General features: G+C 48.8%; 1 protein-coding gene across 2 annotated transcripts in view; it reads left to right on the top strand.

Annotated features, from left to right (window-relative positions):
- The first annotated feature begins 240 nt into the window (after window positions 1-240).
- The window catches only part of UBASH3B (ubiquitin associated and SH3 domain containing B), a 144995-nt gene continuing 120333 nt past the window's right edge, over window positions 241-24902 (top strand). Inside the window, exon 1 of one of the 2 annotated variants that reach the window (XM_007128970.4) lies at window positions 241-720. In XM_007128970.4, the coding sequence (XP_007129032.1) occupies window positions 560-720 (161 nt within the window). In that variant the 5' untranslated portion in view covers window positions 241-559. The remainder of the gene's footprint in view (window positions 721-24902) is intronic. The other variant, XM_007128971.4, reaches the window with a different exon arrangement.

Genomic DNA, 24902 nt, shown 5'->3' with positions numbered 1-24902 from the left:
CTTGATGGAAGCCATGGAGAAGCTGGAGCGCTGGGAGTGACTCTCCGGAACCAACGTACACAGGCAGCCCGCGCTGGTTCGAATCCTCCGCTCAGACAACCTGGACTCCACAGCTTGCGGGAGCAGCCGCGGGCTGCGCTGCCGCTTTAAGAGAGGGGCGGGGACCGGGTACAGGCGAGGAAGGGCCGGCCCACAAGGCTCCTTTTCCTTTTTGATCCATTCAAAAATTACTCATTGCAAATTCCCGGACTGCTGGGAGCGGAGAAGGAAAGGGGCGGAGGAGAGAGGGCTGCTGCGGGCGCCGTGCAGGGAGCACCCGGGGCCCGAGGGGCTGACGGCCGGTCGGGGAGAAGCCGCTCGCGGCGGGCCGTTCTGGCTCCGGTGGCCTCACCAGGAAGCGTCAGAGTCTCGACACCGGGGAAGCTCCGAGCGCCGCCGCCGCCGCCGCCTCCCTCCCGGCACCGGGTCCCCGAGCCCCCGCCCCGGCTCCGGGCCAGCCCTCCGCCCTCCGGGACCCTCCGGCTCGGGCGCCTTCCCGGGCGATGGCTGGCCGCTGAGCATGGCTCAGTACGGCCACCCCAGCCCGCTCGGCATGGCTGCGAGAGAGGAGCTGTACAGCAAAGTCACCCCGCGGAGGAACCGCCAGCAGCGCCCCGGCACCATCAAGCATGGATCGGCGCTGGACGTGCTCCTGTCCATGGGGTTCCCCAGAGCCCGCGCGTAAGTGGCCGGGCTCGCCGCCCGGGCGACCCCTCCCGCCCCAAGCGACCGGCCCTCGGCTTCGCTCCGGCTCGCCTCCGGGCGCCTGCCCGGCGGGCGGCGCGTTCCCCGCTGCCCACGACCTGTTGGGGGTAGGCTGGGCGCGCGGGCGGCCCGGGACTCGGTTCCTCCTGGCGGGGGTGCAGGGGAGGGCGCCGCGCCCGAGCGCTGGGCTGCGGGCTTGCTGGCGATGCCTACGGTGAGGCGTGCCTATGGGCGTGGGATGCCTAAGGGCGAGGGCACAGGGTTCGAGTCCCGGGTACGGTCTCCAGCGCTGAGCCCCCGGGGAGGCGGGGCCCCACCGAGGATTCGGGCACCCTCTCGATCCGGAACGCCGGGCTGGCTTGGGATCCTCTGATGGCTGGGAAAGGGCAAGGCACGGCGGGGCAGGGGGGCCGGCGCTCCCACCGCTGCGGCTTCAGGCTCCGCATTCGCTCTCGGGTTCTGTCTCCCTCGGAGCAGGAGGTGCGGGAGCGTGGGGATTGCCTCGTGTTCATTGATGGGGAGGATGGAATGAGAAGGGGAAGCACTTCCCCCGGGGGACCTGGGTTCTCGTCAGCGGTGAGGCAGCGCAGGAATCTGGGGGTGCCCGAGAGTGAGGAGGGAGAGCATCCCTCCCTCATCCTTCCTCCTCCGGGAGGGTGGGGCAGGGAAGCGCAGAGAGCGCGCAGGTGGCTGCCCCAGCAGCTTGCTGGGAAGAGGCCTGGTCGCCAGCACAAGGCGGCAGCGGCAGCAGGAGTCTTCGGAGGCGGGCCGCCCAAGGCCGTGGGGCTGGAACGCTGCCTGGGAAGAGGACAAGGCCGGGCGGCCAGGCCCTTCTCCCTCGGTTAATTCCTCACATGCAGATTTCTTAGGCTGGGACACAAGGCCTGGGATCCTTGTAGGGCGCTGCTTCTTTGAATGACATCACCTGAACAGGGAGTTGGGCAAACTTTATCAGAAAGGGCCAACTTGACGAAAGCTCGTTTTCTTCTCCCTTTTTTCAGGTGATAATGCTAGGTCTCCCTTACTTGGCCTCTGGGCAAACCTTTATTTTTTACTATTAACTTGGCTGTAATCTCTTGATCAAAGCTGATCCCTGATTTTATCCTTCCACCCAGCCTGCTGGGACAGGTCGGAGTGGCCTTGGAAGGCCATAAAATGGACTGACATTTCTGCCTCCTACTAACTTCCAGTTGCTGACGCCAGAGTTACAGGGAGAAGATGTGGTGGGCTCTGCAGGGGTGTGCCAGCTGTGGAAGCTGCAAGTCACGTTCTTCGTGTGATGGATGTGCATAGCTGTCCTTAAGAAGGGGCAGGTAGGGGCCAGAAGTCTGTGGGGCAAGGCTGCAGAATTAGCACAGCCCCAGGCATTTGCCTTTTCTGAAATGAGGCTAGCGTTAAGGACCTAAATTGCTTAATTAAGGGAAGAAATACTTAACTGAATTCTGCAGACTGTGGTGTTTGCTCTTCGAGGTGGCTTTAACAGGACATCTTCTTTCCTGTACTAGGTCCAAGAGGCCTTGTCTACGTCCTGAAACATTAGGATGATGGTTTAATTTTGGCTTGTTCAATCCCTGAGATCTCATAATGACTAGCATTTACTGAGTACTTACTATATATTGTTCTAAGCACTTCACATTTATTATCCATTTTATCCTCCCAGCAGCCCAGTGACAAAGGTAATTATATGCCCATTTTATGAACTGGGGAACAGAGGTTTAGAGAGGTTGCATAACTTGCTCAGGGTCACAACAGTGAGCAGTGAACCTGGGATTCAAACTCAGGCATGTGTTGGCTCAGCTCAGGCCTCAAGTCCAGGGCCAGGGTGTAATGAGTTAATGTGAGTAAAACACTTAGAGCAGTGCCTGGCACACAGTGGGTGATCTTCAAGTGTTAGCTACTGTATTAGTTTCTGTTGTAACAAATTACCCCATTCCCGGTGGTTTAAAAACACAGAAATTTATTCTCTCACAGTTCTGAAGGCCAGAAACCCTAAATCAGTATCACTGGGCTGAAATCAAGGTGCTGGCAGGGCTCTACCCCCTCTGGAGGTTCTAAGGGAGAATCTGTTCCTTGCCTCTTCCGGCTGCTGGTGTCTGCTGGCATTCTTTGGCTTGTGGCAGCATCCCTCCAATCTCTGCTGCTGTGGTTGCCTTGCCTTCTTTTCTTTTTTTTTTTTAATACTTTTAATTTAATTTAATTTTTTTTTTTGCGGTACGCGGGCCTCTCACTGTTGTGGCCTCTCCCGTCGTGGAGCACAGGCTCCGGACGCGCAGGCTCAGCGGCCATGGCTCACGGGCCCAGCCACTCCACGGCGTGTGGGATCTTCCCGGACCGGGGCACGAACCTGTGTCTCCTGCATCGGCAGGTGGACTCTCAACCACTGCGCCACCAGGGAAGCCCTTGCCTTCTTTTCTTCCTGTGTCAAATCTCCCTCTGCCTCTTTCCTATGAAGACACTGTGATTGCATTTAGGGCCTCCCCAGATAATTCAGGATAATCTCCCCATCTCAAGATCCTTAACTTAATCTCATTCACAAAACCCTTTTTTTAGCCATAAGGTAATGTTCACAGGTTCCAGGAATTAGGGCATGAATATTTTGGGAGGAGCCCCTTTTCAGCCTATCACAGCTACTATTATTAGTAGCACTGCCTCTCTTTACTGGAAAGGTGACAGAGTGGGTCATGATGAGACATCCTGGGGAGGGGGTAGGCTTGCTGTTCTGTCTCCTCAAATTCTCTGTCTTGGAGCGTCAGACCCCTTGGCGGTCATCTGATCTAGTCTATTCCCTACCTGGGCTGGCATCTCTTCTTCAGCCCAGAGAGGCGGATGTGGTCAGCCTTCCTCTTAATAACTTAATCAGGTCAGTAAGAAGAGGGACTTCTCCCCAGGGCCATCTGAGATTCCAGAGAGCAGACTTTTTTTTTTTTTTAATTTAATTTTATTTATTTTTTATACAGCAGGTACTTATTAGTCATCCATTTTATACACATCAGTGTATACATGTCAATCCCAATCTCCCAATTCATCACACCACCACCCCCCCCCCACCCCCCGCCGCTTTCCCTCCTTGGTGTCCATAGGTTTGTGTCCTACATCTGTGCAGAGAGCAGACTTTTAACTTCATTTTGGAGAGTTGTGAAGAAAGAGAGCAAAGGCACTGGGCTCCGCTTCTGAGAAGCCTCTTTCTTAGGTTTTAAGCCTGGAGGAAGGAGCGTGATGAAATGGAAAGTGGGAGAGAGCAGTGATGGTTTCCTGGATTCAGGAAGACCAGGCTGTAATGCTTCAAGAAGGAATGAGACCGAGGTCTGGAACACAGCCCTTTTGTCAATCCCAATCTCCCAATTCATCACACCACCACCCCTCCCCCACCCCCCGCCGCTTTCCCTCCTTGGTGTCCATAGGTTTGTGTCCTACATCTGTGCAGAGAGCAGACTTTTAACTTCATTTTGGAGAGTTGTGAAGAAAGAGAGCAAAGGCACTGGGCTCCGCTTCTGAGAAGCCTCTTTCTTAGGTTTTAAGCCTGGAGGAAGGAGCGTGATGAAATGGAAAGTGGGAGAGAGCAGTGATGGTTTCCTGGATTCAGGAAGACCAGGCTGTAATGCTTCAAGAAGGAATGAGACCGAGGTCTGGAACACAGCCCTTTGGAGGGCATGGTGGTAACCAGGGCTGGCAGCTCTGGTTTCCCTTCTGGGTGTAACTGCGTCTGATCTTGTGCAGCAGCAAGAAGGGCCCTTCCACTGGGCTCTGGGTGGACCGTAGAGAGCTCCGATGCCAGCAAGGCCCAGGTCCCATGCAGCCTGTGCCGTGCTCTGGTCTTGGATAAGTCAGTCAAGCCCTCAGGGCCTGGCTGGCTCCCTCTGAGGGGAACAGGATTAATTAGTGCATGCTTATTAAGTGCTTGACAGCTACCTAGAGGAGTTGGGGTATGTTCCTCTAGCTCATTATGCCCCTGGAGCCGTGCTAGGTTTTTTCCATCCAACCCTATGACCTTTGGTCCAACTTAGGTGCTGCTGTAGAAGAACAGCAGCCACGTGGAGAAGGTTTGAAAAGTGGCCGTTTATATCGTGTGTGTGTGTGTGCGTGTGTGTGCGTGTGTGTGTGCGTGTGCACACGTGCACACACGCAAGCACAAGTCAAGGAGGTGTTAGGGCCTCAGGAAGGAAGCTTTCAAGGGGCCAAAATGGCCTATCCCTTCCTTTTTCTTTCTATGCCCATTAGCTCTTCCTTTTCCCTAAAGTTCTAAAAATAAAGGCCCAGCTTTGTCAAGACTGAAGTGAGGTTGGTTGTAAGGAAAAGGAAGAGTGTGTGGGCTGGGAAAGGCCTGGGGCCGGGAAGGGCCTGAACGGATCACCCAAAAAGGCAGGGTGAACTCTGACGGAGTGTTGCCTTTTTTAAAAAAAATTTTTATTGGAGTATAGTTGATTTACAACGTTGTGCCAGCCTGAGGTGTACAGCAAAGCGAATCAGCCATAATACACATATTGATATGTCCACCCCCCCCCTTGAAGATTCCCCTCCCACATCGGCCATCACAGAGCACCGAGTAGAGTTCCCCGTGCCACACAGCAGGCCTCTGTTAGTTATCCGGTTTATATATAGTAGTGTGTATATGTCAATCCCAGTCTCCCAATTTATCCCCCCCAACCTTACCCCCTTGGCTTGTTGCTTTGTGTTCCCTACTTGCTCTCTTACTTGCCTCTGTGGTTTTGGGGGGCAGCGGAGGCTTCTCTGCCACTGGAACTCTGGGAGCAGCCACCCAGCAACTGAATTTGAGGAGGCCCCACTGACACAACCCTGGCCTTTTGTTTTGGTTCCATTCGTTCGAGACTGCCTATGGCTAATACTTTGTCTACAGCACATAGCTCTCGAATGTTCTCTAATGATTGAGAAGTAGAATTTTACAAAAGGACCCTCTGGCCGGGGTCTGATGCCCTGAGTCGTAGCCCAGCTTCTGACTGACACTTGAAGCATTTAGGTCTTCTGTTGAACCCCTTTCCTCAATATCCTGTTCAGCTTCTGTGCCGTGTCACTCACGAGGCTTTGTGAAGACCGAATGAGCTGAGGGGCAGGAAGGGACTTAGAACTAAGTTAGAAATATAATCTGGACCCAAGGTAGATAGGATTATGGTATTACGGTGTTGGATGAAAAGAAAAGGAAGGAGGTGAGATCGTGATGGTAAATCTCCCGCAAGGATTTACATGTGCTGTTAGGTTGTTGGTGTTTGAACAATGCCCAGCTAAAGAGCAGGACACTGGCGGAAGGAAGGAGCTGGACGAAGTGCCTTTGACTTTGCTTTGGACAGTCAGCGTTAGCTATGCATCACTGCCCAAAGATAAAAGCAGCTCCGAGCGGGCAACACAAGGAGTTGAGAGGCATCTTGCAGAGCCCGTGAATTCAAGCATCCAGTTTCTCTGGCCTTCTCCAGCTTACCTGCTGGTGGACACTGGATCCCCTGAAAGTACCTGGTCAGCTCAGCATCTCGGAATCGTGGCTGATTCTGGGTGGGTGCTGCGGCTGCTTTCCTAGGGGCCTTGGGCAGAAAGAGGAGACCAACCGAAGCCCACGTGGAGTGAGGGCATCTTAGAGGTGGATGGTGCAAGCAAGTCTCTACTCCACCCGTCATGGCCATTCACCCACACAGCACTCCCCCCTTACACGTGTGTGTTATTTTGTGGGTGAAAAGTTGCTCTCACGTGCCCTAAATATCCCTCTTGATCTTGAGAAAAGCCTCGCTTTATTTATTTGTTTTTAAAATATTTATTTATTTAATTTATTTTTGGCTGTGTCGGGTCTTAGTTGCAGCACGCGGGCTCTGTAGTTGAGGTGCGTGAGCTCAGTAGTTGTGGCGTGTGGGCTTAGTTGCTCTGCGGCATGTGGGATCTTAGTTCCCCAACCAGGGATCCAACCTATGTCCCCTGCATTGGAGGTGGATTCTTAACCACTGGACCTGAAAAAGTCCTGGGAAGTCCTGAGAAAAGCCTCGTTTTAAAGATTAGGAGACTTAAGTCTCGGAGGACTTCAGGGACGTGCCCTGTGTGAGGCCATGTTGCCATGACAGCGGTGGTCTAGAACTGCAAATCCAGTGAACTTTCCAGGCTACCCAGAGGACCTGGCTCCAAAGGAAAGACCTTGGCGTACATTCATTTTTCACTTTACTGAGGTATAATTTATGTACAATAAGCTAAACCTATTTAAAGATTGATGAGTTTTGACAAATAAATATACCTGTGGCATCACCTCTGCAAGACAGCACGTGTCCTTCGCTCCTGTAAGTTTCCTTTTGCCCTCTTGCAGTCAGTTCCTTCTCCACCCCTATCCCTGGGCAACTACCGACCCACTTTGTGTCACCAGAGATTAGTTCACATTTTCTCGATTTGCATACGAGCGGAATCATACAATGCCTACTCTGTGCCTGCCTGGCTTCTTTCCTGATATTTATGAGGCTCATCCATGTCGCATGTAACAGTAGTTTGTCTCCTTTTATTGCTGAGTAGACCTTGATGTATTTGGATGGGCTAATAAGGTGATTATAACCCCTCGCACACAGCATCTGTGAAAATTTCCTGTTATGCCCTAATACTACCTTAGATTTTTAGATCACTTTAGAGATTACAAAGCGGATTCATGTACCTAATCACCGTTGAGTTTCAGACCTTCATAATTTCATGAGAAAACAGGTTCAAATTAAGTGCCCCAGAGAGTGAAGAGCATCCTGCCTCATGACTCTGTCCTGTGGTTTTTGTCACTACCCCGCCCTGGGCGGCCTCAAACTCTAACTGCTTTTCACTGAGTGGACAAGAATGCTCAGAGCGAAGGGCTTGGCTTTTCAGAGAGGCAACAAACCGAGGGAGCCCTGTGTCTCCCACCGGCTCTGCTCCTGCTCACGGTGGAGGCGGAGCTCAGCGCCACCCTCGTCCAGGCGGGCAGCTGGCGTGGATGTATGTGACGGTGTGTCCGTCTTCTAGGGCAGGCACGAACTGAAGAGACCCACCCTCTGCCTGATACGCAGACGTCTCACCGTGGCAGCTGTCGGCCCTGCCTCTTCCCAGCTGCTGACCTTGGGCACGTTGCTGAACCCCCTGAGCCTCAGTTCACCTGTCTGTACACTGTTGATAATGTTGACTGAAAAAAAATGCCCACCCTAGAAGTTGAGGATTATGTTTAGTTCGGGGGACTTGCTGAGCACTCAAGCCCGAGAGGCAGCCTCTCAGATAGCTCTGGGGGACGGCTCTCAAGAGGTGGGGGAGGACCCAGGGGATATGGGCCGTGGGGGGCGGCTCATAAGAGGGGGGGGGAGGACCCAGGGGATATAGGAGTTTTGCAGTAAAAACCAGGTGGTCAGAACATCAAAAGATGACTATTAATTAAAGAAAACCAGACATCTTAAGTTAACGAGTTTAGCGCTTTTCTATGTAGGGGAAGATGCCAAGAGTCTGGGCTCACTGACATCATTCCTTTGATACGCAGCTCAGCTGTCTGGGGCCAGGATCCTGCTTTTCTCCATCCTGAGTACCCTCAGGGGGCACAGTTGGGGACGGCTGCAGTGGCTGCTGGCTTGTTGGCTGCAGCATCCTTTGTTTACTGAAATGGCAGGTGACATTCTTCGTCCACAACGATAATAGTATGTAGCTCCATGGATCCTTGTGAGGGTTAAGGGTGCAGAAAACAGTTGGGGAACGCCTGTAATCCCTCAGCGAGGAGGGAGGCGTGACTGCCGCTCCAGCGGTGATTTCATTCCGCATGACTCCCTTTGTCTCGGGGTTCCCGGTTGTCCCCCACTTTTATATCTCTGCTCCTCACTGAGCTGTGGCCGGGGAGTAGAGGCCGATAGCCTCCTTCCTCAGCATCTTGTCCCCGCAAACTGCCCCGGGGTTGCCGGCCGAGCGGAAGCGGGGCCCCCGGAGCAGAGCAGGGCCACCCAAACCGCTGACTGTAATAAATGGCCAGGCTGGAGATTTGAAGGAGTGCCATATGGTTGTCTTCTGATTCATCTCAAATGGAATCAGACTGCAGCCCTGGAGAGAAAAACATAAAGCGCACTGAAGAATGGCTCCTGCATGTGATGGGCAGGGTCCCAGGCAGGACAGAGTTGCTGTTGGGAGAATGAGGTGGCTGTGGCCCCCTCAGGGCTGAAGCCCATGTCTTCTTCATTGGGAAGTTCTCTAGGTGCCACTGGGGATTTTCCCAGAGACTTAACAGGAGGATCTCTGAGTTTTCTCTTCCCTGGAAGATGGAGGGATAGATGTAGCAGCAGCCTGTGTCCTCTGGACCTTCTGTCAAGAGCTCAGGCTATGTAGGTGATGTCCGTCCTTGTTGGTCCTCTCGCTAACATCCTGTTTTGCCGGTGACTTCGCTGTCATGTTCTTTTTGCCACCTGCTGCTTAAGAGGATGAGGCTTATGGTGAAGTGCCTCAGATGAACATCCAGCAATTGTCTGAGCTCCTACTGTGTGCACAGCACCCTATTAAATTCTGTGCAGGAATAGATGAATGTCAAGTTCTGCCACCTGGCACTCTGAAGGCAGCCACTGGCTCTGGCTGGCTGCAGATCCTCCACAGTGACTCTCTGAGGAGCCGGTGTGCCTTTTCTCAGCCTGGGTGAATAATGCTCTACAGATAGTTGCCAGGCTCTGGGTTCGGCCCTCACCCCGCAGGTGGCCCAGGGGTAATGCACAATGAAAGCAAACTCCGTGTACCTTTCTTTCAGAACCCGCCTTGGGCTTTCACTCTGCTCTCACTTGGTGGCTGTTTGGACTCATATACATCCGTTTCCTTCCCTGGGCCTCAGTGTTCCCACCTGTAAAAGGGGTTGAGGTCAACCACCTCTCCGATCCCAGTTCTGGTGACTCGGGGGTGACATGGACAGAGTTTATGTTCAACGCAAGGATGTTTTCACTGCCTTGTGTGCTTTTCTGTTCTGGAATGTTTGGCTTCTCTGGTTTGTTTTGTTTTATTTTCCCCAGTGCTATATGGTCAAATTCTTCTCCCTTTAAAAAAACTCTTCAGGACTATTGATATTCTAAAGAAAAAATGAATGGAAAGGAAGAAAAATATGGGGTAGTTACAGCGGTGGGGAGTCGTCTAACTAGTATGCATTAGTATAATTTTCAAACTGGTATAATGTGCTCCGTTGCAAAATACAACCACAATGCTGGTTAAATGAGAGAGGAAGTTAGTGCCCTGAGCCCAGCCCCTGGGGGAAAGAAATTGCTCCTTGGCACCTTTCTTTTTTTTTTAACATCTTTATTGGAGTATAACTGTTTTACAATAGTGTGTTAGTTTCTCCTTTACAACAAAGTGAATCAGTTATACATATACATATGTTCCCATATCTCTTCCCTCTTGCGTCTCCCTCCCTCTCCTTGGCACCTTTTTAATTAAAGGGACATCTCCCCTTCTACAGAATTACCAGCTGTTTGTGTAACAACTCCCATTGTGTTCAGTTGCCCCAGTGGAAGAATAAACATTCCTGTACCTAAAGCAACGGTGGCGGTGAACTCCACCAGGACCAGCTATTGCCACACACAGTGGGAAGCTGAGAGAAACACCAGAAACACCACCATCGCAGTTCACAGCAGTCCGGAGCACGCCAAGAGGAAGCTGACAGCACAGATGGCCAGAGGCGGCCAAATGTTTCAGATTTCTTTTCAGGTTTTGCTGGATAAGCCTTCTGTATGAATCAGGTAGCAGGATTGTTTAGAATCCTACTTCCGTGTTGATGGTGCCCCATTCAGAAATATTTACTGTGCGCATCGGCTCTCTGTTTATTCTCTTATCTTGGGCAGGAAGCAGGGAGAGAGAAGGAAAGAAACCTGCCTCGAATGGCTGCTTTTGTGTACAGTCTCTTTAAACACAGACAACCACATGTAGAACCACACGGGGCTGCTGGATTTCTGAACCCGCAGCATCTGCTGTCTCCTTTCTTAATCAACCTGTCCTTGAATTGCCTGCATGCCTTTCTCCTCTTTTTGCCTAATCAGATTTTACCCACCCTGGAGAACTAGTTCAACCACAGTACAACTGGCCTCCCTTCTCTTTGCTTTCTTCTCCTTCCCCTCCCCGCTCCCTTTCTCTCTATTATCCTCTCTCTTCCATCTCTTCCCCTTCAAGCCTTATGAAGCTTCACTTTGTGCAGTAAGCAAGGTAGAGAGGATCTTCCCTCCATCACCTATGAAGTGCTTTGTCCAAGGTCTTCAGCCAATTCTGCACAGTTATCTATCTCTTTGGGGCCTCTTAAAACGTATCTTGACAATTGAAATCTTTGAGAAACAAGACAAGAAAAAAAAATTGTATATGTTTTATCTCCATGAAAAGTTCCCTGGGTAATGCCATTTTTTAAGAAAAACATACAGACATTTCCCGGCGTACTTATGGGCAACTATTATGACCTATTATAAGACGAGTTGGGAGTGCAAAGGTAATTAGATGTAATCCTTGCCCTCAGGGGACTGATAATCTAGTGTGGAAATAGAAAGTTATGATTAAATGTCATGTTATGATTAAGTGTGATGCAAGAGATAGATGCAGTATCTAAGTGAGAAGAGGAGGAGGTGATACAACCAGACAGAGGGGCCCTGAAGTAAATTTAAAGGGCAAATAAGAAGGGAGCGGTACTCTTCTACAGTTTGAGAGGTAGGGAGATCAGTAGACAGTTCAAATGATTTAATATCACACTGCAAATGAAGATGGAGGCAGATTTTAATTTCAATTTGGGTTTCTTGAATCATCTCACCACCACCCTTCCCCCCAACTAAATGAGTAACTTGATACTATCTAGCTTAGAAAGAAAAGGAAAAATTTTGTCTACCAAAGGAAACAGTTGGCCCATAGTTGGGCCTAACTTTAGATCTGACATTATTTTATTCATTCTTCCAGTGGACATTTACTGAGTTGCCTACTGTATGCCAGGAACGTGTTAGGGATGCAAAGAAAATTGTCTTTCTTTTCCAGGAGCTCAGCCTTCCTCGAGAGAGAAAGGCATATAAACCATAAACATGATTTAATAATACAATTAGTGCCATAGTAGAGGTTTGAAAAAAAGCTCTGTGGGACCACCGAGAAAACAATTACTGTAACTTGAGAAGGTTGAGGAAAGCAGAGGAGGTGACAATTAAGGCAGAACTTAAAGAATGAATAAAGATTCTCTAGGTATAGAAGAGGGAAGAGCATTCTAAGTCAGAGAGAACAGCATGAAATTCAGAGCATAAGGCACATGGGGGCTGGAGACTGGTGGGAAGGAGACAAAAGGAGTAGTGAGAGATGAGAGTGGAGAAATTAGGGCCAGACTGTTTCCTGGAGGTTATGGGAAATAACATTATAAGGCAGAGAAGTCAGTATAAAGGGGAATGGAGGGCTTCCCTGGTGGCGCAGTGGTTGAGAATCTGCCTGCCAATGCAGGGGACACGGGTTCGAGCCCTGGTCTGGGAAGATCCCACATGCCGTGGAGCAACTGGGCCCGTGAGCCACAACTACCGAGCCTGCGCGTCTGGAGCCTGTGCTCCGCAACAAGAGAGGCCGCGATAGTGAGAGGCCCGTGCACCGCGATGAAGAGTGGCCCCCGCTCGCCGCAACTAGAGAAAAAGCCCTCGCACAGAAACGAAGACCCAACACAGCCAAAAAAAATTAAAATATACATAAATAAAGGGGAATGGAGCAGAGAAAAACTAGGCATGGAAGCCAGTTAGAAGGTGGTTGTAATAGTCCAGGTGAAAGATAAATAGGACTTGGGTTAAAATACCCAAGAGCCAGATACTAGAGAGGTTTTTGAAACTAAATTGACAGGATTTATAATCTGTGGGGTGTGAAGGGTAGGGGAGCATAAAGGTAGCTCAGGATTTCCAGCTTGGGAAGCTAGAATGGTGGAGATATTATGAACTGAGATAGAACATACAGAAGATAGGGTGATTTAGAGGATGAGGCAACAAATCTGGTTTGAGACATGTTTTAGGTGCTATAGACACAAAGGTACAGATGCAGTTGGAAATGGGGATCTGGAGCTCAGAGTGGTTAGGGCTAGAAATATCAATTTGGGTACTTATGGTAATAGAAGGCTTGGGAGTAGGTGTAACAAACCAGGCAGAGTGTAAAGAAAAGGAAAGAAGCCAACTCCCAAGGGTAGCGTTCTGGGGGACCAGCTGGTGGGTAGAGGAAAAAGAACAGGTGAAGGAGGCTAAGAGAAATGGTTTGAGAAACAGGAAAAAACAAAATGAGAGATGTCCTCGAAGAAAACAGGGAAGAAGAGAATTTCACATCAAAGATGCCGGTCAACAAAATGTTCCTTTCCCTTTGTGTTTTCCAAAGTGAGTAAAATCCTTGGATGTGACTGCAGTTGGTTGTGAATGAGATGTTCTCAGAGGATGATTCCAAAGCTTCTCTTTAGGGTTTCTGGTAGTTCCCTTCAGCTTCCCCAGACTCCAGAGGACCAGGACCCTGAGATCCTGCCTAGCTCCTTGCCAGCTCTTTCCACACAGAGCTAGGATCTGCTCTCTGAAACTGAGACTGCTGACAGATCTGACTGAATAGACAGATGATCAGGAATCTGATGTAAGAAACATCTGCTCTTTAGAATTCCCCCAGTGCTAAGTTCCACTTAGAGATTTTACCTTCCCCCTTCCATCCCTACCTCACTACCAACCCCCAGCCCATCCATATCACACCTGAACTTGTTCTCATTGGAAACCAGGCTGAGGTCACCTGATTATCCTTGCTGGTGTGACCCTTCATTCATTTTTTTATTCAATAAATCTTTCCCCATCCTTGCTGTGTGCCAGTCAATGCATTAAGTGCTGTGGATAAAAAGCATTGAGAAACCGTCTCAGTTCCTCCTCTTTTATATCTCAGGAAGCTGAAATCTCAACGTGCCATGTGCTAAGCTCATTTCCTATCATTTCCTCTCTCTGGTAAGCCCCTGCCACTACCACCACCTCCATCAGGAATAGCTTATCTCAAGGAATGTTGGAGGTCTATGCTCGATGTCTATAAGACATCGAGATTCAGGAGGTGACTGGTTTTCAGGGTCTGGACCATTCTCTGTGTCCCTGAGGGAAGGTTTTCTCCAGTCTTCCAAGTCCTTGCAAGTTGTTCTGCACGCTTGGGTCTGTCTGTACTCTCCAACAAGCTGGAGATGAGTGGGGAGGTGTGGAATCTGAATGGATGATGGGTGATTTGGAAGGAGATGATAGAGGAAAGAAGATGGAGAAGGAAACAAGCAGAAGACCTTGAATGGGGCATGGGGGGGGGGTACCTGAATCAAGGTTGGAGAAAGTACATTTACTCCACAAAAGGGGAAATTGTATTTTACATGGTAGGTTGTATGTTTGTGGGAATTGAATTTCTAAGAGTTGGTAGACCTTGAAATGCAAACACAGAATATATCGTTTTAAATTTAGGTGATTTGGTGAGTGACAGTTCTTCATGAGTTGCCAAAGGATGTGAAGAAGAACAATGTCCTTTGTGAAAGATGCAGATAGACACAGGTGCTCAAAAAATGTTAGTCATTATTCATAACCTAGGCAGTTCCTAGTATTTAGTTGCATAATAGCAATCACTTGTTCCTGCCTTGAGAGCCATGTGTGACAGCAGATACGTTTTGCTTCAGAGTAGAGAAGCTCAAAAAAAGTGCCTGCCCTAGGTTGAGAATGACTCAGGTACCTCTTCTGAAACAGAGTATTCCTACTTGGAAAAAACCTGCAGAGGTAGAATCTCAGAAGTGTCTTAAGCTGAAATTGCTAGTAGAGCTTATCTAGTCCAACTCCCACTTTTTACAGAATGTCCAGTGAGATGAGCAAGTGAAGTGACTTTTTCAAGACCAATAACTAGCCTGGGACAGAAGCAGAGTTTGAGGCCCCCTGACTCTCGGTCCCAAAACCACATTCCCTTTTTCTATATCAGACTCCTTCCCTGAGTCCAGGCTCCGCCTCCAAGAAATAGATTTCTCACAAAGTTTCGGCTGTGTTTTCTGGAAGAATGGACTGGTCTGTTGTCTGGATTAGCCCTTTCTTATATTGTCTTGGTGTTTTTCTTTCCTTTTTGCTCCCCTCCTGCCTGCCATTGTTTGCATTGCAGCCCATAGAAGATGAAGGTAATTTGTGGATAGGCCCGTGGGAATGGTTACTTTTGAGAAGTAGGGTGGGGGGAGGGCGAGGCAGTATCACACCCGGAGTAGAGTAGTTGTTGGAGGGGATCCGTAGTTGTCTCAGTGACCCACCCATGAGGGGTATTCTTCTTTGGGGGAAAGAAAATTGGTTTTAGAGACAAAAGACCTGGTTCAAATTCTGGATCTGTCACTTTCTGAGGGTGTAGTTTTTGAACAGGTTATTTTTATAGGTTGGATGAATCGAAATAAGGCAATGTATATAAATGTAATAAAACCCACAAGAAGTCAGGCGCATGTAAAGTGATACTACTATTTGTCATCAGTGATTGGGTTCTGGTACTTAGAGGCTTTTCCAGAAAGTCTGTGACCTGTTGGTTTTGTGTGACTTCTGGCAGGTTGTTCTAATCTTCCCTAACCAAGCTCCGTGCTTCCAGAGAAGCTAATTCTGTCACAGTGGGGGACACGAGGAGCCCTTGGAGGGGCCTGTTCCGTCAAAGTGAATGCTTCCTCTGGAAGCTTAAGTTTTCACTTCACCTTTTTTGGGAAGTAGGGACGTGAGTCATAAGGACTTAGAAAGTGGCTTTTGTGAAATACAGCACATGTGACCAGAGGCATGCATAGTAGTTTCCCATTGCTGCTTTAACAAGTTCAGTGGCTTAAAACAACACAAATTTATTCTCTGAAAGTTTGGAGATCAGAAGTCCAAAATGGGCAGTATGGGCTAAAATCAAGATGTCCATAGAGATGGGTTCTTTCTGGAGGCTCTCGGAGAGAACCTGTTCCCTGACGTCTCCAGCTTCCCGAGTCCTCCCGCATTCCTTGGCTGGTGGCCCCTTCCTCCATCTTCAAAATACATCTCTCCAGCTCCTGCTTCAGTCATCACATCTCCCATCTGTCTGCTTCTCCTCCCTCCCTCTTTCCCTTACCAAGACCCTTATGACTACATCTCTCCCACTCAAGATCCTTGGCTTAATCACATCTCTGAAGTCCTTTTTGCCATGTAAGGTAACAGATTCATAGGTTCTGGGGATTAGGACATGGGCATCTTTGGGGGCCATTCTTCTGTCTACCATGGCATGTGCATGTGTAAGCACTTGGCCTGTCTCCTTAGTTCACGATATTTCTCACAGAATAGAGGTCTACTCGGCTCTTCGCATCTGCATTTCTGATTGTTCACTCCTCATTTGTTGTCTCATCACCTTCACCATCCCAACCCAAGCACCAAATATCCATAGCTAACTTTTGCTGAGTGCCTACTGTGTACAGACAACATTTTAAACACATTACCTGTGGATTCTTTTGTTTATTCCTCATAACAGCCCTATGAGATGGCAACTATTATGATCCCAATTTTACAGATGAGAAAACTGAGGCACAGAGATTTTTTTTTTTTAAGTTGCGCAAGACCACACAACTAGTAAGTGGTGGAACCAAAGATGAAGACTCCAGGCAGTCTGACTCAGTGTGAGTTCTTAACCAGCACCCACAGTATTGGCACATAGCTGGTGTTTAGTAAAGTTTGATGAATTGCAGAAGGAAACTTGAGGTCCAAGGAAACAATGTGAAGTCCCTAGATTACACAGAACTGGGGTCACAAGGGCCGCCTGCCTTTCCCGTTGGTTTGGTCTGTTATTGGGCCCCAAGTAACAGCAATGTGGTTGGCTGTGTAGAGGTGTGATCTGGAGTTGCAATGATGTTATCGTCCTTTCTGAAAGCGTGTGTGTGTGTGTGTGTGTGTGTGTGTGTGTGTGTGTGTGTGTGTGTGTGTGTGTACATACTACTCATCTCAGCTCCAAACTATGAGAAGACAGGATTGTTCTCAGGAGTTAGTAGACTCCCTGCCGACCACCTCTCCCAGCCTCCACCAGCTGCTGCAGATTGAGCCTCCACAGTAGAAACAGGCAGCTCCTATTCCTGTGGCCCCGATGAGGGCTCCTCGGATAGAGTGCACAGTGGTCAAAGCAACATGTGTTCAAATTCCTACTGCACTTGGAGCAAGTTACTGAACCCTTCTAAGCCTCAGTTTTCTCATCTGTTAAATGAGGATAATGAGATCTGCCTCAAGGGATTGTTATAATGATTAAATGAGATAATACATAGAAAAGAGTGCACAGTAAATGGTAGCTACGGTGGTTAAGATCAGCAGCTCTGGAGTCACAGTGTTGTGTGGGGCACACGAGGAGACTCCGGGTATAAGTCAATAAGGCGGTCTAAATCTTTTTTTAAAAAAATTAATTAATTAATTAATTTTTATTTATTTATTTTTGGCTGCATTGGGTCTTTGTTGCTGCGCGTGGGCTTTCTCTAGTTGCGGCGAGCGGGGACTACTCTTCGTTGCGGCGCGCGGCCTTCTCACTGTGGTGGCTTCTCTTGTTGTGGAGCACGGGCTCTAGGCAGGCGGGCTTCAGTGGTTGTGGCACGTGGGCTCAGTAGTTGTGGCTCACGGGCTCTAGAGCGCAGGCTCAGTAGTTGTGGCGCACGGGCTTAGGTGCTCCACGGCATGTGGGATCTTCCCAGACCAGGGATCGAACCTGTGTCCCCTGCAATGGCAGGCGGATTCCTAACCACTGCACCACCAGGGAAGTCCCAAGGCAATCTAAAGCTTTGGCGAGAGTGTGTTTCCAAGTTCGCTCCGAACATCTTTACGACCTGGGTCTAGGTTCATTCCATTAGGTAAGGTTCTGGGGAGGGGCAGGGAGTTGAGGGGGCTGGCTGAGGAATGTGGAGTGGCTCTTCTCCTCAATGCAAGTCCTAACCACACCTCTCCTGCCTTCTGCCCGGCCTCCCAAGTCCACAGAGCTGCTCTCCTTATCGAGAAAAATCCCTGACACATCAGCAGCGTGGGGAGGATGGCAGGGGGCCCCGTGGGAGTCAGCTTGTAGGTAGGCCTGGAAAATCAACTGATCCATCACGAGGAGCCTCGTAGGAACCTCAGACCTCACGCAGACCTGTGGCAACTCTGTGCGTCAGGATTGAGGGGAGAGTTTGAAGTTCTTATCTCCCTCTAAATGTGAGATCACAGGCTCACAACCAGACGGCTGAACAGACAGCTGTACCCCTTTGCTGTCTGGCTGCTTCGGGTGCCGTAGATCTCTGGGTGTCACTTCATCCGTCAAGCCTTGGCAGGGAGGCGGCAGGTGTGGTTGTCTCATTAGGGCTGCGGCTACGCGCCCTGCTGGCCACTCAAGTGGGGACATGGGACAGAGGAAGAGCGGCCGGGCACCAGTAAAGCCACTTCAGCAAGATGGCCTGTATCGTGCGTGATCCATGAAGGCTTTTGAACAGAATGACTCTTGGGGAACATTGAGTAAAGAAAGAAGGTTGCTATTTGCTAGGCAGCAGGCTCAGAAAGATGTGGAGGATAAGGGGAGAAATCTCAGTTAATTTCTTATTTATTTCTTTCCCTCTACTGCAGTCTAGGGAACTAGCCCTGGCTTTTCTTTTTTCTTGTTTTTTTTTTTTTTAATTTATTTTTTTGTCGAAGTATAGTTGATTTACCGGGTTGTGTTAATTTCTGCTGTACAGCAAAGTGACTCAGTTATACACATATATACATTCTTTTCCATATTCTTTTCCATTACAGTTTATCCCAGGATATTGAGTATAGTTCCCTGTGCTGTATCTATACAGTAGGACCTTGTTGTTTTTCTGTTCTATACGTAATTGTTGCCACTGCTTTTCTGAGTTGGCCTGGGAAACAGGTAGTGTGGGGCTAAATATGCTTAATCTGAAGAAGACTTGAAGGGATAAAGAAGATGCTGAGGCAGGGCAGAAAGTAGGTTCTATTAATTCAACGAAAATTTACTGAGCAATGCCTTTGTGCTGGGCACCCAGGACTTGTGCTGGGTGCTGGGGCTACAAAGTTGATTAAGACCCAGCCCTGGCCACAAGGAGCTCCCAAGCTCTTGGGGAAGTCTGACTCAAGCAGATGACTTTGATATAACGTGATAAGATAGCAAAGGAGGGAAGGTATCTCTCCTCTAAAATCCGGAGGGCTGTCGTGTGAAAAGAGGATGCTTATTTTAGGGACTTCAGTGGGTGCTTAGTGTTGCTGGGGGAGCTGATTTAAGTTCACCAGGAAAACAGGGAAACCAGGGACCTGAGCCCAGTATGCCCTGCCTTCCGAGGCAGTGTCTTCTCTCTCTGGTTGTGGTTGATTGTAAACAAGCTTCCTTATCAGCCTCCTCAGAAGGACTTAAGCATTCTAGGTTGGAGTCAAGAACGTATCTGAAGTCCCTGGCGGGGGGTGAGGCTGGGCCCACCTAGGATCTGAGCTCTTCAGGGAAGGATATGGAATCCAAGGGCCACATGACCAGAAACAGAGAGATGTAAATGGTGCTTTGGAATCACACAGGAGCGAGGGGATAGCTCTACTTGGGGGTCCTTAGTTCTTCCAAAGATCTGGATATTGTCAAGTGAATTTATATTAAGTCCTCAAGGGTATTAGAGGTAAATACCATTTTCTTAAAAGACTTTGTTTAGAGCAGTTTTAGGTTCATAGTTAAATTGAGAGGAATATTCCCATATACCCCCTGCCCCCCACAATGCATAGCCTCCACCGTGATCAACATCACTCACCGGAGTGGGACATTTGTTAAAACTGATGAACCTACACTGACACATCATAATTGCCCAAAGCCTATAGTTTACCTTAGGGTTCACTCTTGGTGTTGAACGTTTTATGGGTTTGGAGAAATGTGTAGTGACAGGTATCCATCATTGTGGTATCCTACGGAGTATTTTCACTGCCCTAAAAATCCTCTGTGCTCTACCTGCTGCCTATCCATCCCTCCCTCCTCAGCAAGCCCTGGAAACTACTCATTTTTACTGTCTCCATAGTTTTGCCTTTTCCCAAATGTCATCTGGTTGGAATCATACAGTATGATTGTATGATAAGGCTATGAATCATAGCCTTTTCAGATGGCTTCTTTTGCTTAGTAATATGTATTTAATGTTCCTCCACGTCTTCATGGCTTGATAGCTCGATTCTCTTTAGCACTGAATAATATTCCATTGTCTGGATGTACCACAGTTTATTTATCCATTCACCTAACGAAGACATCTTGGTTGCTTCCAGAGTTGGGCAATTATGACTAAAGCTGCTGTAAACATCTGTGTGCAGGTTTCTGTGAGGGCATAAGTTTTCAACTGCTTTGGATAAATACCAAGGAGCATGGTGGTAGATTCCATTTTTAATCCTATTTTATGTACCAGTCACTAGCCTCAGCTTCTTACAAACACTAAGTCACTCTTCACTGAAAACCTATGCAGTATTATTAACAGACCCATTGACAGATGAGCAAATGGGAGCTCAGAAGGTTATTTAACATGCACTTAAGTGGCAGAGCTGGGTTGCCAACCCTAGTTTTTCCTACTCCAAGGGCCTTTTCATTAGAGCTACAGTCAGGTCACCTCAGTTTCTGCTTTACTGGTTTATTTTCATTCCTGGATCACAGCTTTAAACTCACACACAGAGCTCTGGCACCCTGACTGGCAAATAAATGTTACCGGCAATCCAGCCAGCTGCCGTTTCCTGTGTTTATAGACCACATAGCAGGAAAGTGTTTTAAGAGCTGTTTCGAGTGTTGTATCTGCTTCTCCATGCGAACGTGTGGATGCCTCTCCCGAGAGGGAGGATGGTGACATGGGATGCTCCGTGCTGGGTGGCAGTTCCCACGTGCTGGGGATTTGGAAAGGAATGCGCGTACGCCACTGGATGAGATCAGAGCCTTTGTTCTGTTTGGTCTGGCACCATGTGGTCTCAAGAAATCAATGGACTGCGAGGTCAGAGTTCTAGAACTAACTCCACTGTCCATCTGTCTTGTGACTTTGGTTAAGATGGTCTGCGTCCGCTTTGCCCATCTGTGCAATTTAGTTCTCTGACGTTTCAAGGCCCTCTGATAAGCCAAGCACCGTGTAGATCCATGAGCCCCAGAGACACAGGATGCATTCCTGACCGTCTGAATCCCTGCGTTTAGGAAGGGGGGAGATACGGAAGCAGCAGATAATCACCAAACAAGGAGGTACTTCGTGCTGCAGCCATGCTTCCTCCAAGCTTTCAAAGGATCATCTCCTACTGCAGGGTGTTTGGAGCTTCTTAATTAGAAGCTTCTTAATTAGATAGAGACAGCTGGTGAGATCTTACATTTGTTGTGAACCTACTTTGTGTTGTTTTACTCTTTTCTTAATCCTGAGGGGATTTGTAGGTAGTATTTCCATTTTACAAATGAGAAAAGTGAGACAGATCAATTAAAAAATTTATCCAACTTGTAAGTGACTGCAGCAACACCCCGGAATTAGTCTGGCTTCAGAGCCTTATGCCTTTCTACCTCACCTAACAGCCCTTTGAAGATTTCGTTTTGAAGTTTCGAGATACCAACAGTCCAGCATTCCTCCACTATTGAAATGACTTCTGTTTCTTTCGCATTAGTGTGTTTCCGGATATCACTGTCAATCAGGAGGTGATAATGGCCTGGTTGTTGCTGCCTGTCTTTCTAGCCTCTTCCCTCCCGCCACCGCCCCCCCCACTTACCACTCAAATTCCTGCATTTTCAACACTGCTGGGTCTTGCTCAGATTCGTTAATGAATCGACAAATCAACAAATGTTTTCTTCCTGGGTACATTTTTCTCTTAGGTGCAATGGTATACATTTTTTACAAATATACTCTCCTTTGAAAAACTTTCTCAGATTGTATTACCTGTTTCTCATTCCTCCACCTACCTCTCTACTCCCATCTCAAAGCAGGATATGTGTGTGTGCGTGTGCGCATGTGCCTGCGCGTGCGTGTGTGTGTGTGTGTGTGCGCGCGCGTGTGTGTGTATGCTGCCCCAGCACATTAGATGTGCCCCAACCCACGCCTCTGTTGGAGCACTTTAACTATCACATCATCATGGTTAGTTTACATCAGCCTCCCAGACTAGACCATGTCTCCTTGGGGTGATAGTGGCCTGGTTTTTCTATTTCCCTAGCACTTTGCACGGTGCCTAGTACATAGCAGGCACTCAGTTCATTTGTTCATTTCTTTATTAACATTCATTATTCATGTGCCCTGTGCTGGGTGCTAGGGAAACAATGGCAAACAAAACTGGACTTGTCCCTGCCTTCCTGAGCTTAATAAAGGTTCCTTGGAGGAAACTGAAATCGATGAACTTACCCCTGAAAGAAGGCTGCTGTCTTAGTCTGCTCAGGCTGCCTTAAGAAAGTACCACAGGGACTTCCCTGGTGGCACAGTGGTTAAGAATCCACCTGCCAATACAGGCGACATGGGTTTGAGCCCTGGTCCGGGAAGATCCCACATGCCGCGGAGCAACTAAGCCCGTACACCGCAACTGCTGAGCCTGCACTTTAGAGCCCACGAGCCACAACTACTGAGCCCACGTGCCACAACTAATGAAGCCCGCGCGTCTAGAGCCTATGCTCCGCAACAAGAGAAGCCACTGCAATGAGAAGCCCGTGCACCACAACGAAGAGTAGCCCCCACTCACCACAACTAGAAGAAGCCCGCGTGCAGCAATGAAGACCCGACGCAGACCCCCACAAAAAAAAAAGACTTCAGTTATTAAAAAAAAAAAAAAAAAAAGAAAGTACCACAGGGGGAGGGATAAATTGAGAGACTGGGATTGACATATACACACTACTATGTCTAAAATAGATAACTAATAAGAACCTACTGTGTAGCACAGGGAACTCTACTCAATACTCTTGTAATGACCTATATGGGAAAAGAATCTAAAAAGAGTGGATATATGTATAACTGATTCACTTTGCTGGACAGAAACTAACACAACATTGTAAATCAACTATACTCCAATAAAAATTAATTATTGTTTTAAAAAAGAAAGTACCACGGGCCTTAAACTACACACAGTTATTTTCTTACAGTTTGGAGGCTAGAATTCCAAGATCAAGGTCTAACAGGTTTAGGGTTCTGGTGAGGTCCTTCTTCCTGGCTTGCAGAGGGCCACCTTCTCCCTGTGTCTTCACGTGGCCTTTGCTGGGTGGGTGCTTGTGGGGAGAGAAAGAGAGTGAGCTTTCTGGTTATCTCTTCTTTTAAAGACACTAATCCTATCAGATCTGTGCTCCCCCTCATGACCTTATCTGACCCTAATTCCCTCCCAAAGGCCCTATCTCCAAATACCATCACCCTGGAGGCTAGGGATTCAGCATATGAATTTGCAGGGTTGGGGTGGGGACATGATTCAATCCAGTCTATTGCAACTGTCAGTGACCTTCTGGAGAGAATACCTCTGTGAATTTAATGATAGGGATTTTAGGAGGAGGGGTGGGGAAGATGCCGTATAGAGCAGGTAGGGGCACATTTCAGGGTAGTTTATGGCTCCCTCTACACACTGTCCCCTCCATCCTGCCCCAACCTGGGCTGACAGGGCATCGTGCTTGCTACCGCTCTTTCCCTTGTGGCTGCACTCAGCCTACATCTGACTGTCTGACCTATCTTCCTCTGGGTCCAGGTGGCCAATGAGGAAATAGAAGCCATAAGAAACGAGAAAGGGAAAATGCCCGCAGCCTGAGAGAGAGAAGGTGGTGACGGCTGTATCTCTTTCCCAGGCCTTTTCACTCACCACTTATCAGTGCTTTGCATGAGGCAGTCCCAGGATGACTGACTCACTGCTGTGGGTGCCGAGTCTGCCAGCACTGCTGCGGGGACCTGCCGTACAGAGGCCAAAAGCTGTGTCTTCGGGAGCTGCTCCCTGGGCTCAGAAGTTGTCTGTTCTCCACAGAGTGGCAGCCATGGGAAGGGGCTGCTATTCCCAAACCCTCCAAGTGTCTCAGAGGACAGGCTGAATTTCCCTCTGTTTGAAATGCCATGGAACTAACTCCTCCATTCGTTTCTGAGGTGCAGGTCAGGGAAAAGAAGACACACACCAGGATTCTGAAGGTGTGGGCTCCAGTCCCAGCTTTTCACTTGATTTCCTGGGTGATCCTGGGCAATTCATCTGTCCGATTTCAAATAATGTGCATGATACCCCTGCCCTATACTGAGAACTGTGCTTGGTCAGTGGGCATCTAGGAATAAACAAGACGACTTCTGCTTTAAGGACATCAGTGACATACACCATGTGATTCAGGCTGCGAAGAGGAGTGTGACGTATAAATAGGGACCGCACCAAAGGACCACTTAGCCTTAGCGAATCTGGGAAGGCGCCTTTCAAGGAGGTGCCGCTCGAGCCAAAGGGCAAGAAGAACAACTGGACATGTTGAGGGTGGAGGGATAGGGAGAGGAGAGGATGTTAGAGGCAAAGAGATCAGTGTGTGCGTAGGTATGTGGATGAGAAAGGTGAGCATCAGGGAGTGGAGGGCATGGGTGTGCACACGTGGTGTGCATTTCTGGGTATGTGCGCGAGATGCACTGTGGCCAGTGAAGCTGGACAGATGGGCAAGAATCACACTGTAGTAAGGGTCTGAGTTAATATGAAGGCTCTGGAACGGCCCCAAAGGATGTTGAGCAAGTACACGGCATAACCAGATTTGTCTAATAGAGCCCAGCCTCGTCATACAAAATGTGGTACCCAGACCAGTGGCTTTAGCACCACCCAGGAGCTAGTTAGAAATGCGGAATCTGAGCTCCACCCCAAACCCACTAAATCAGAATCTGCTGTTAATAAAATCCCTAGGTGATCGGGATGTACCTTAAAGTTGGAGCCATACTGATCTATAGTAAGGGTCAGCAAACTTTGTAAAGAGCCGGAGAGTAAATATTTCGGGTTTTGCCAGCCACACCATCTCTGTGACAACTATTTAGCCTTGCCTTTGTAGTGCAAAAGCAGACAGACAATATGTAAACAAACGAGGTGGCTGTGTTCTGATAAAAGTTTATGTATTTATGGGCACTGAAATTTGAATTTCATGTCATTTTCACCTGTCACAAAATATTCTTCTTCTTTTGATTTTTTTCATCCATTAAAAAATGTAGGGGCTTCCCTGGTGGCGCAGTGGTTGCGCGTCCGCCTGCAGATGCAGGGGAACCGGGTTCGAGCCCCGGTCTGGGAGGATCCCACATGCCGCGGAGCGGCTGGGCCCGTGAGCCATGGCCGCTGAGCCTG

This window comes from Physeter macrocephalus, chromosome 16 (assembly GCF_002837175.3).
Source record: "Physeter macrocephalus isolate SW-GA chromosome 16, ASM283717v5, whole genome shotgun sequence".
NCBI lineage: Eukaryota > Metazoa > Chordata > Mammalia > Artiodactyla > Physeteridae > Physeter > Physeter macrocephalus.
Note: the sequence above shows the minus strand (reverse complement) of the source record. Positions and strands in the feature narration are given on the sequence as shown.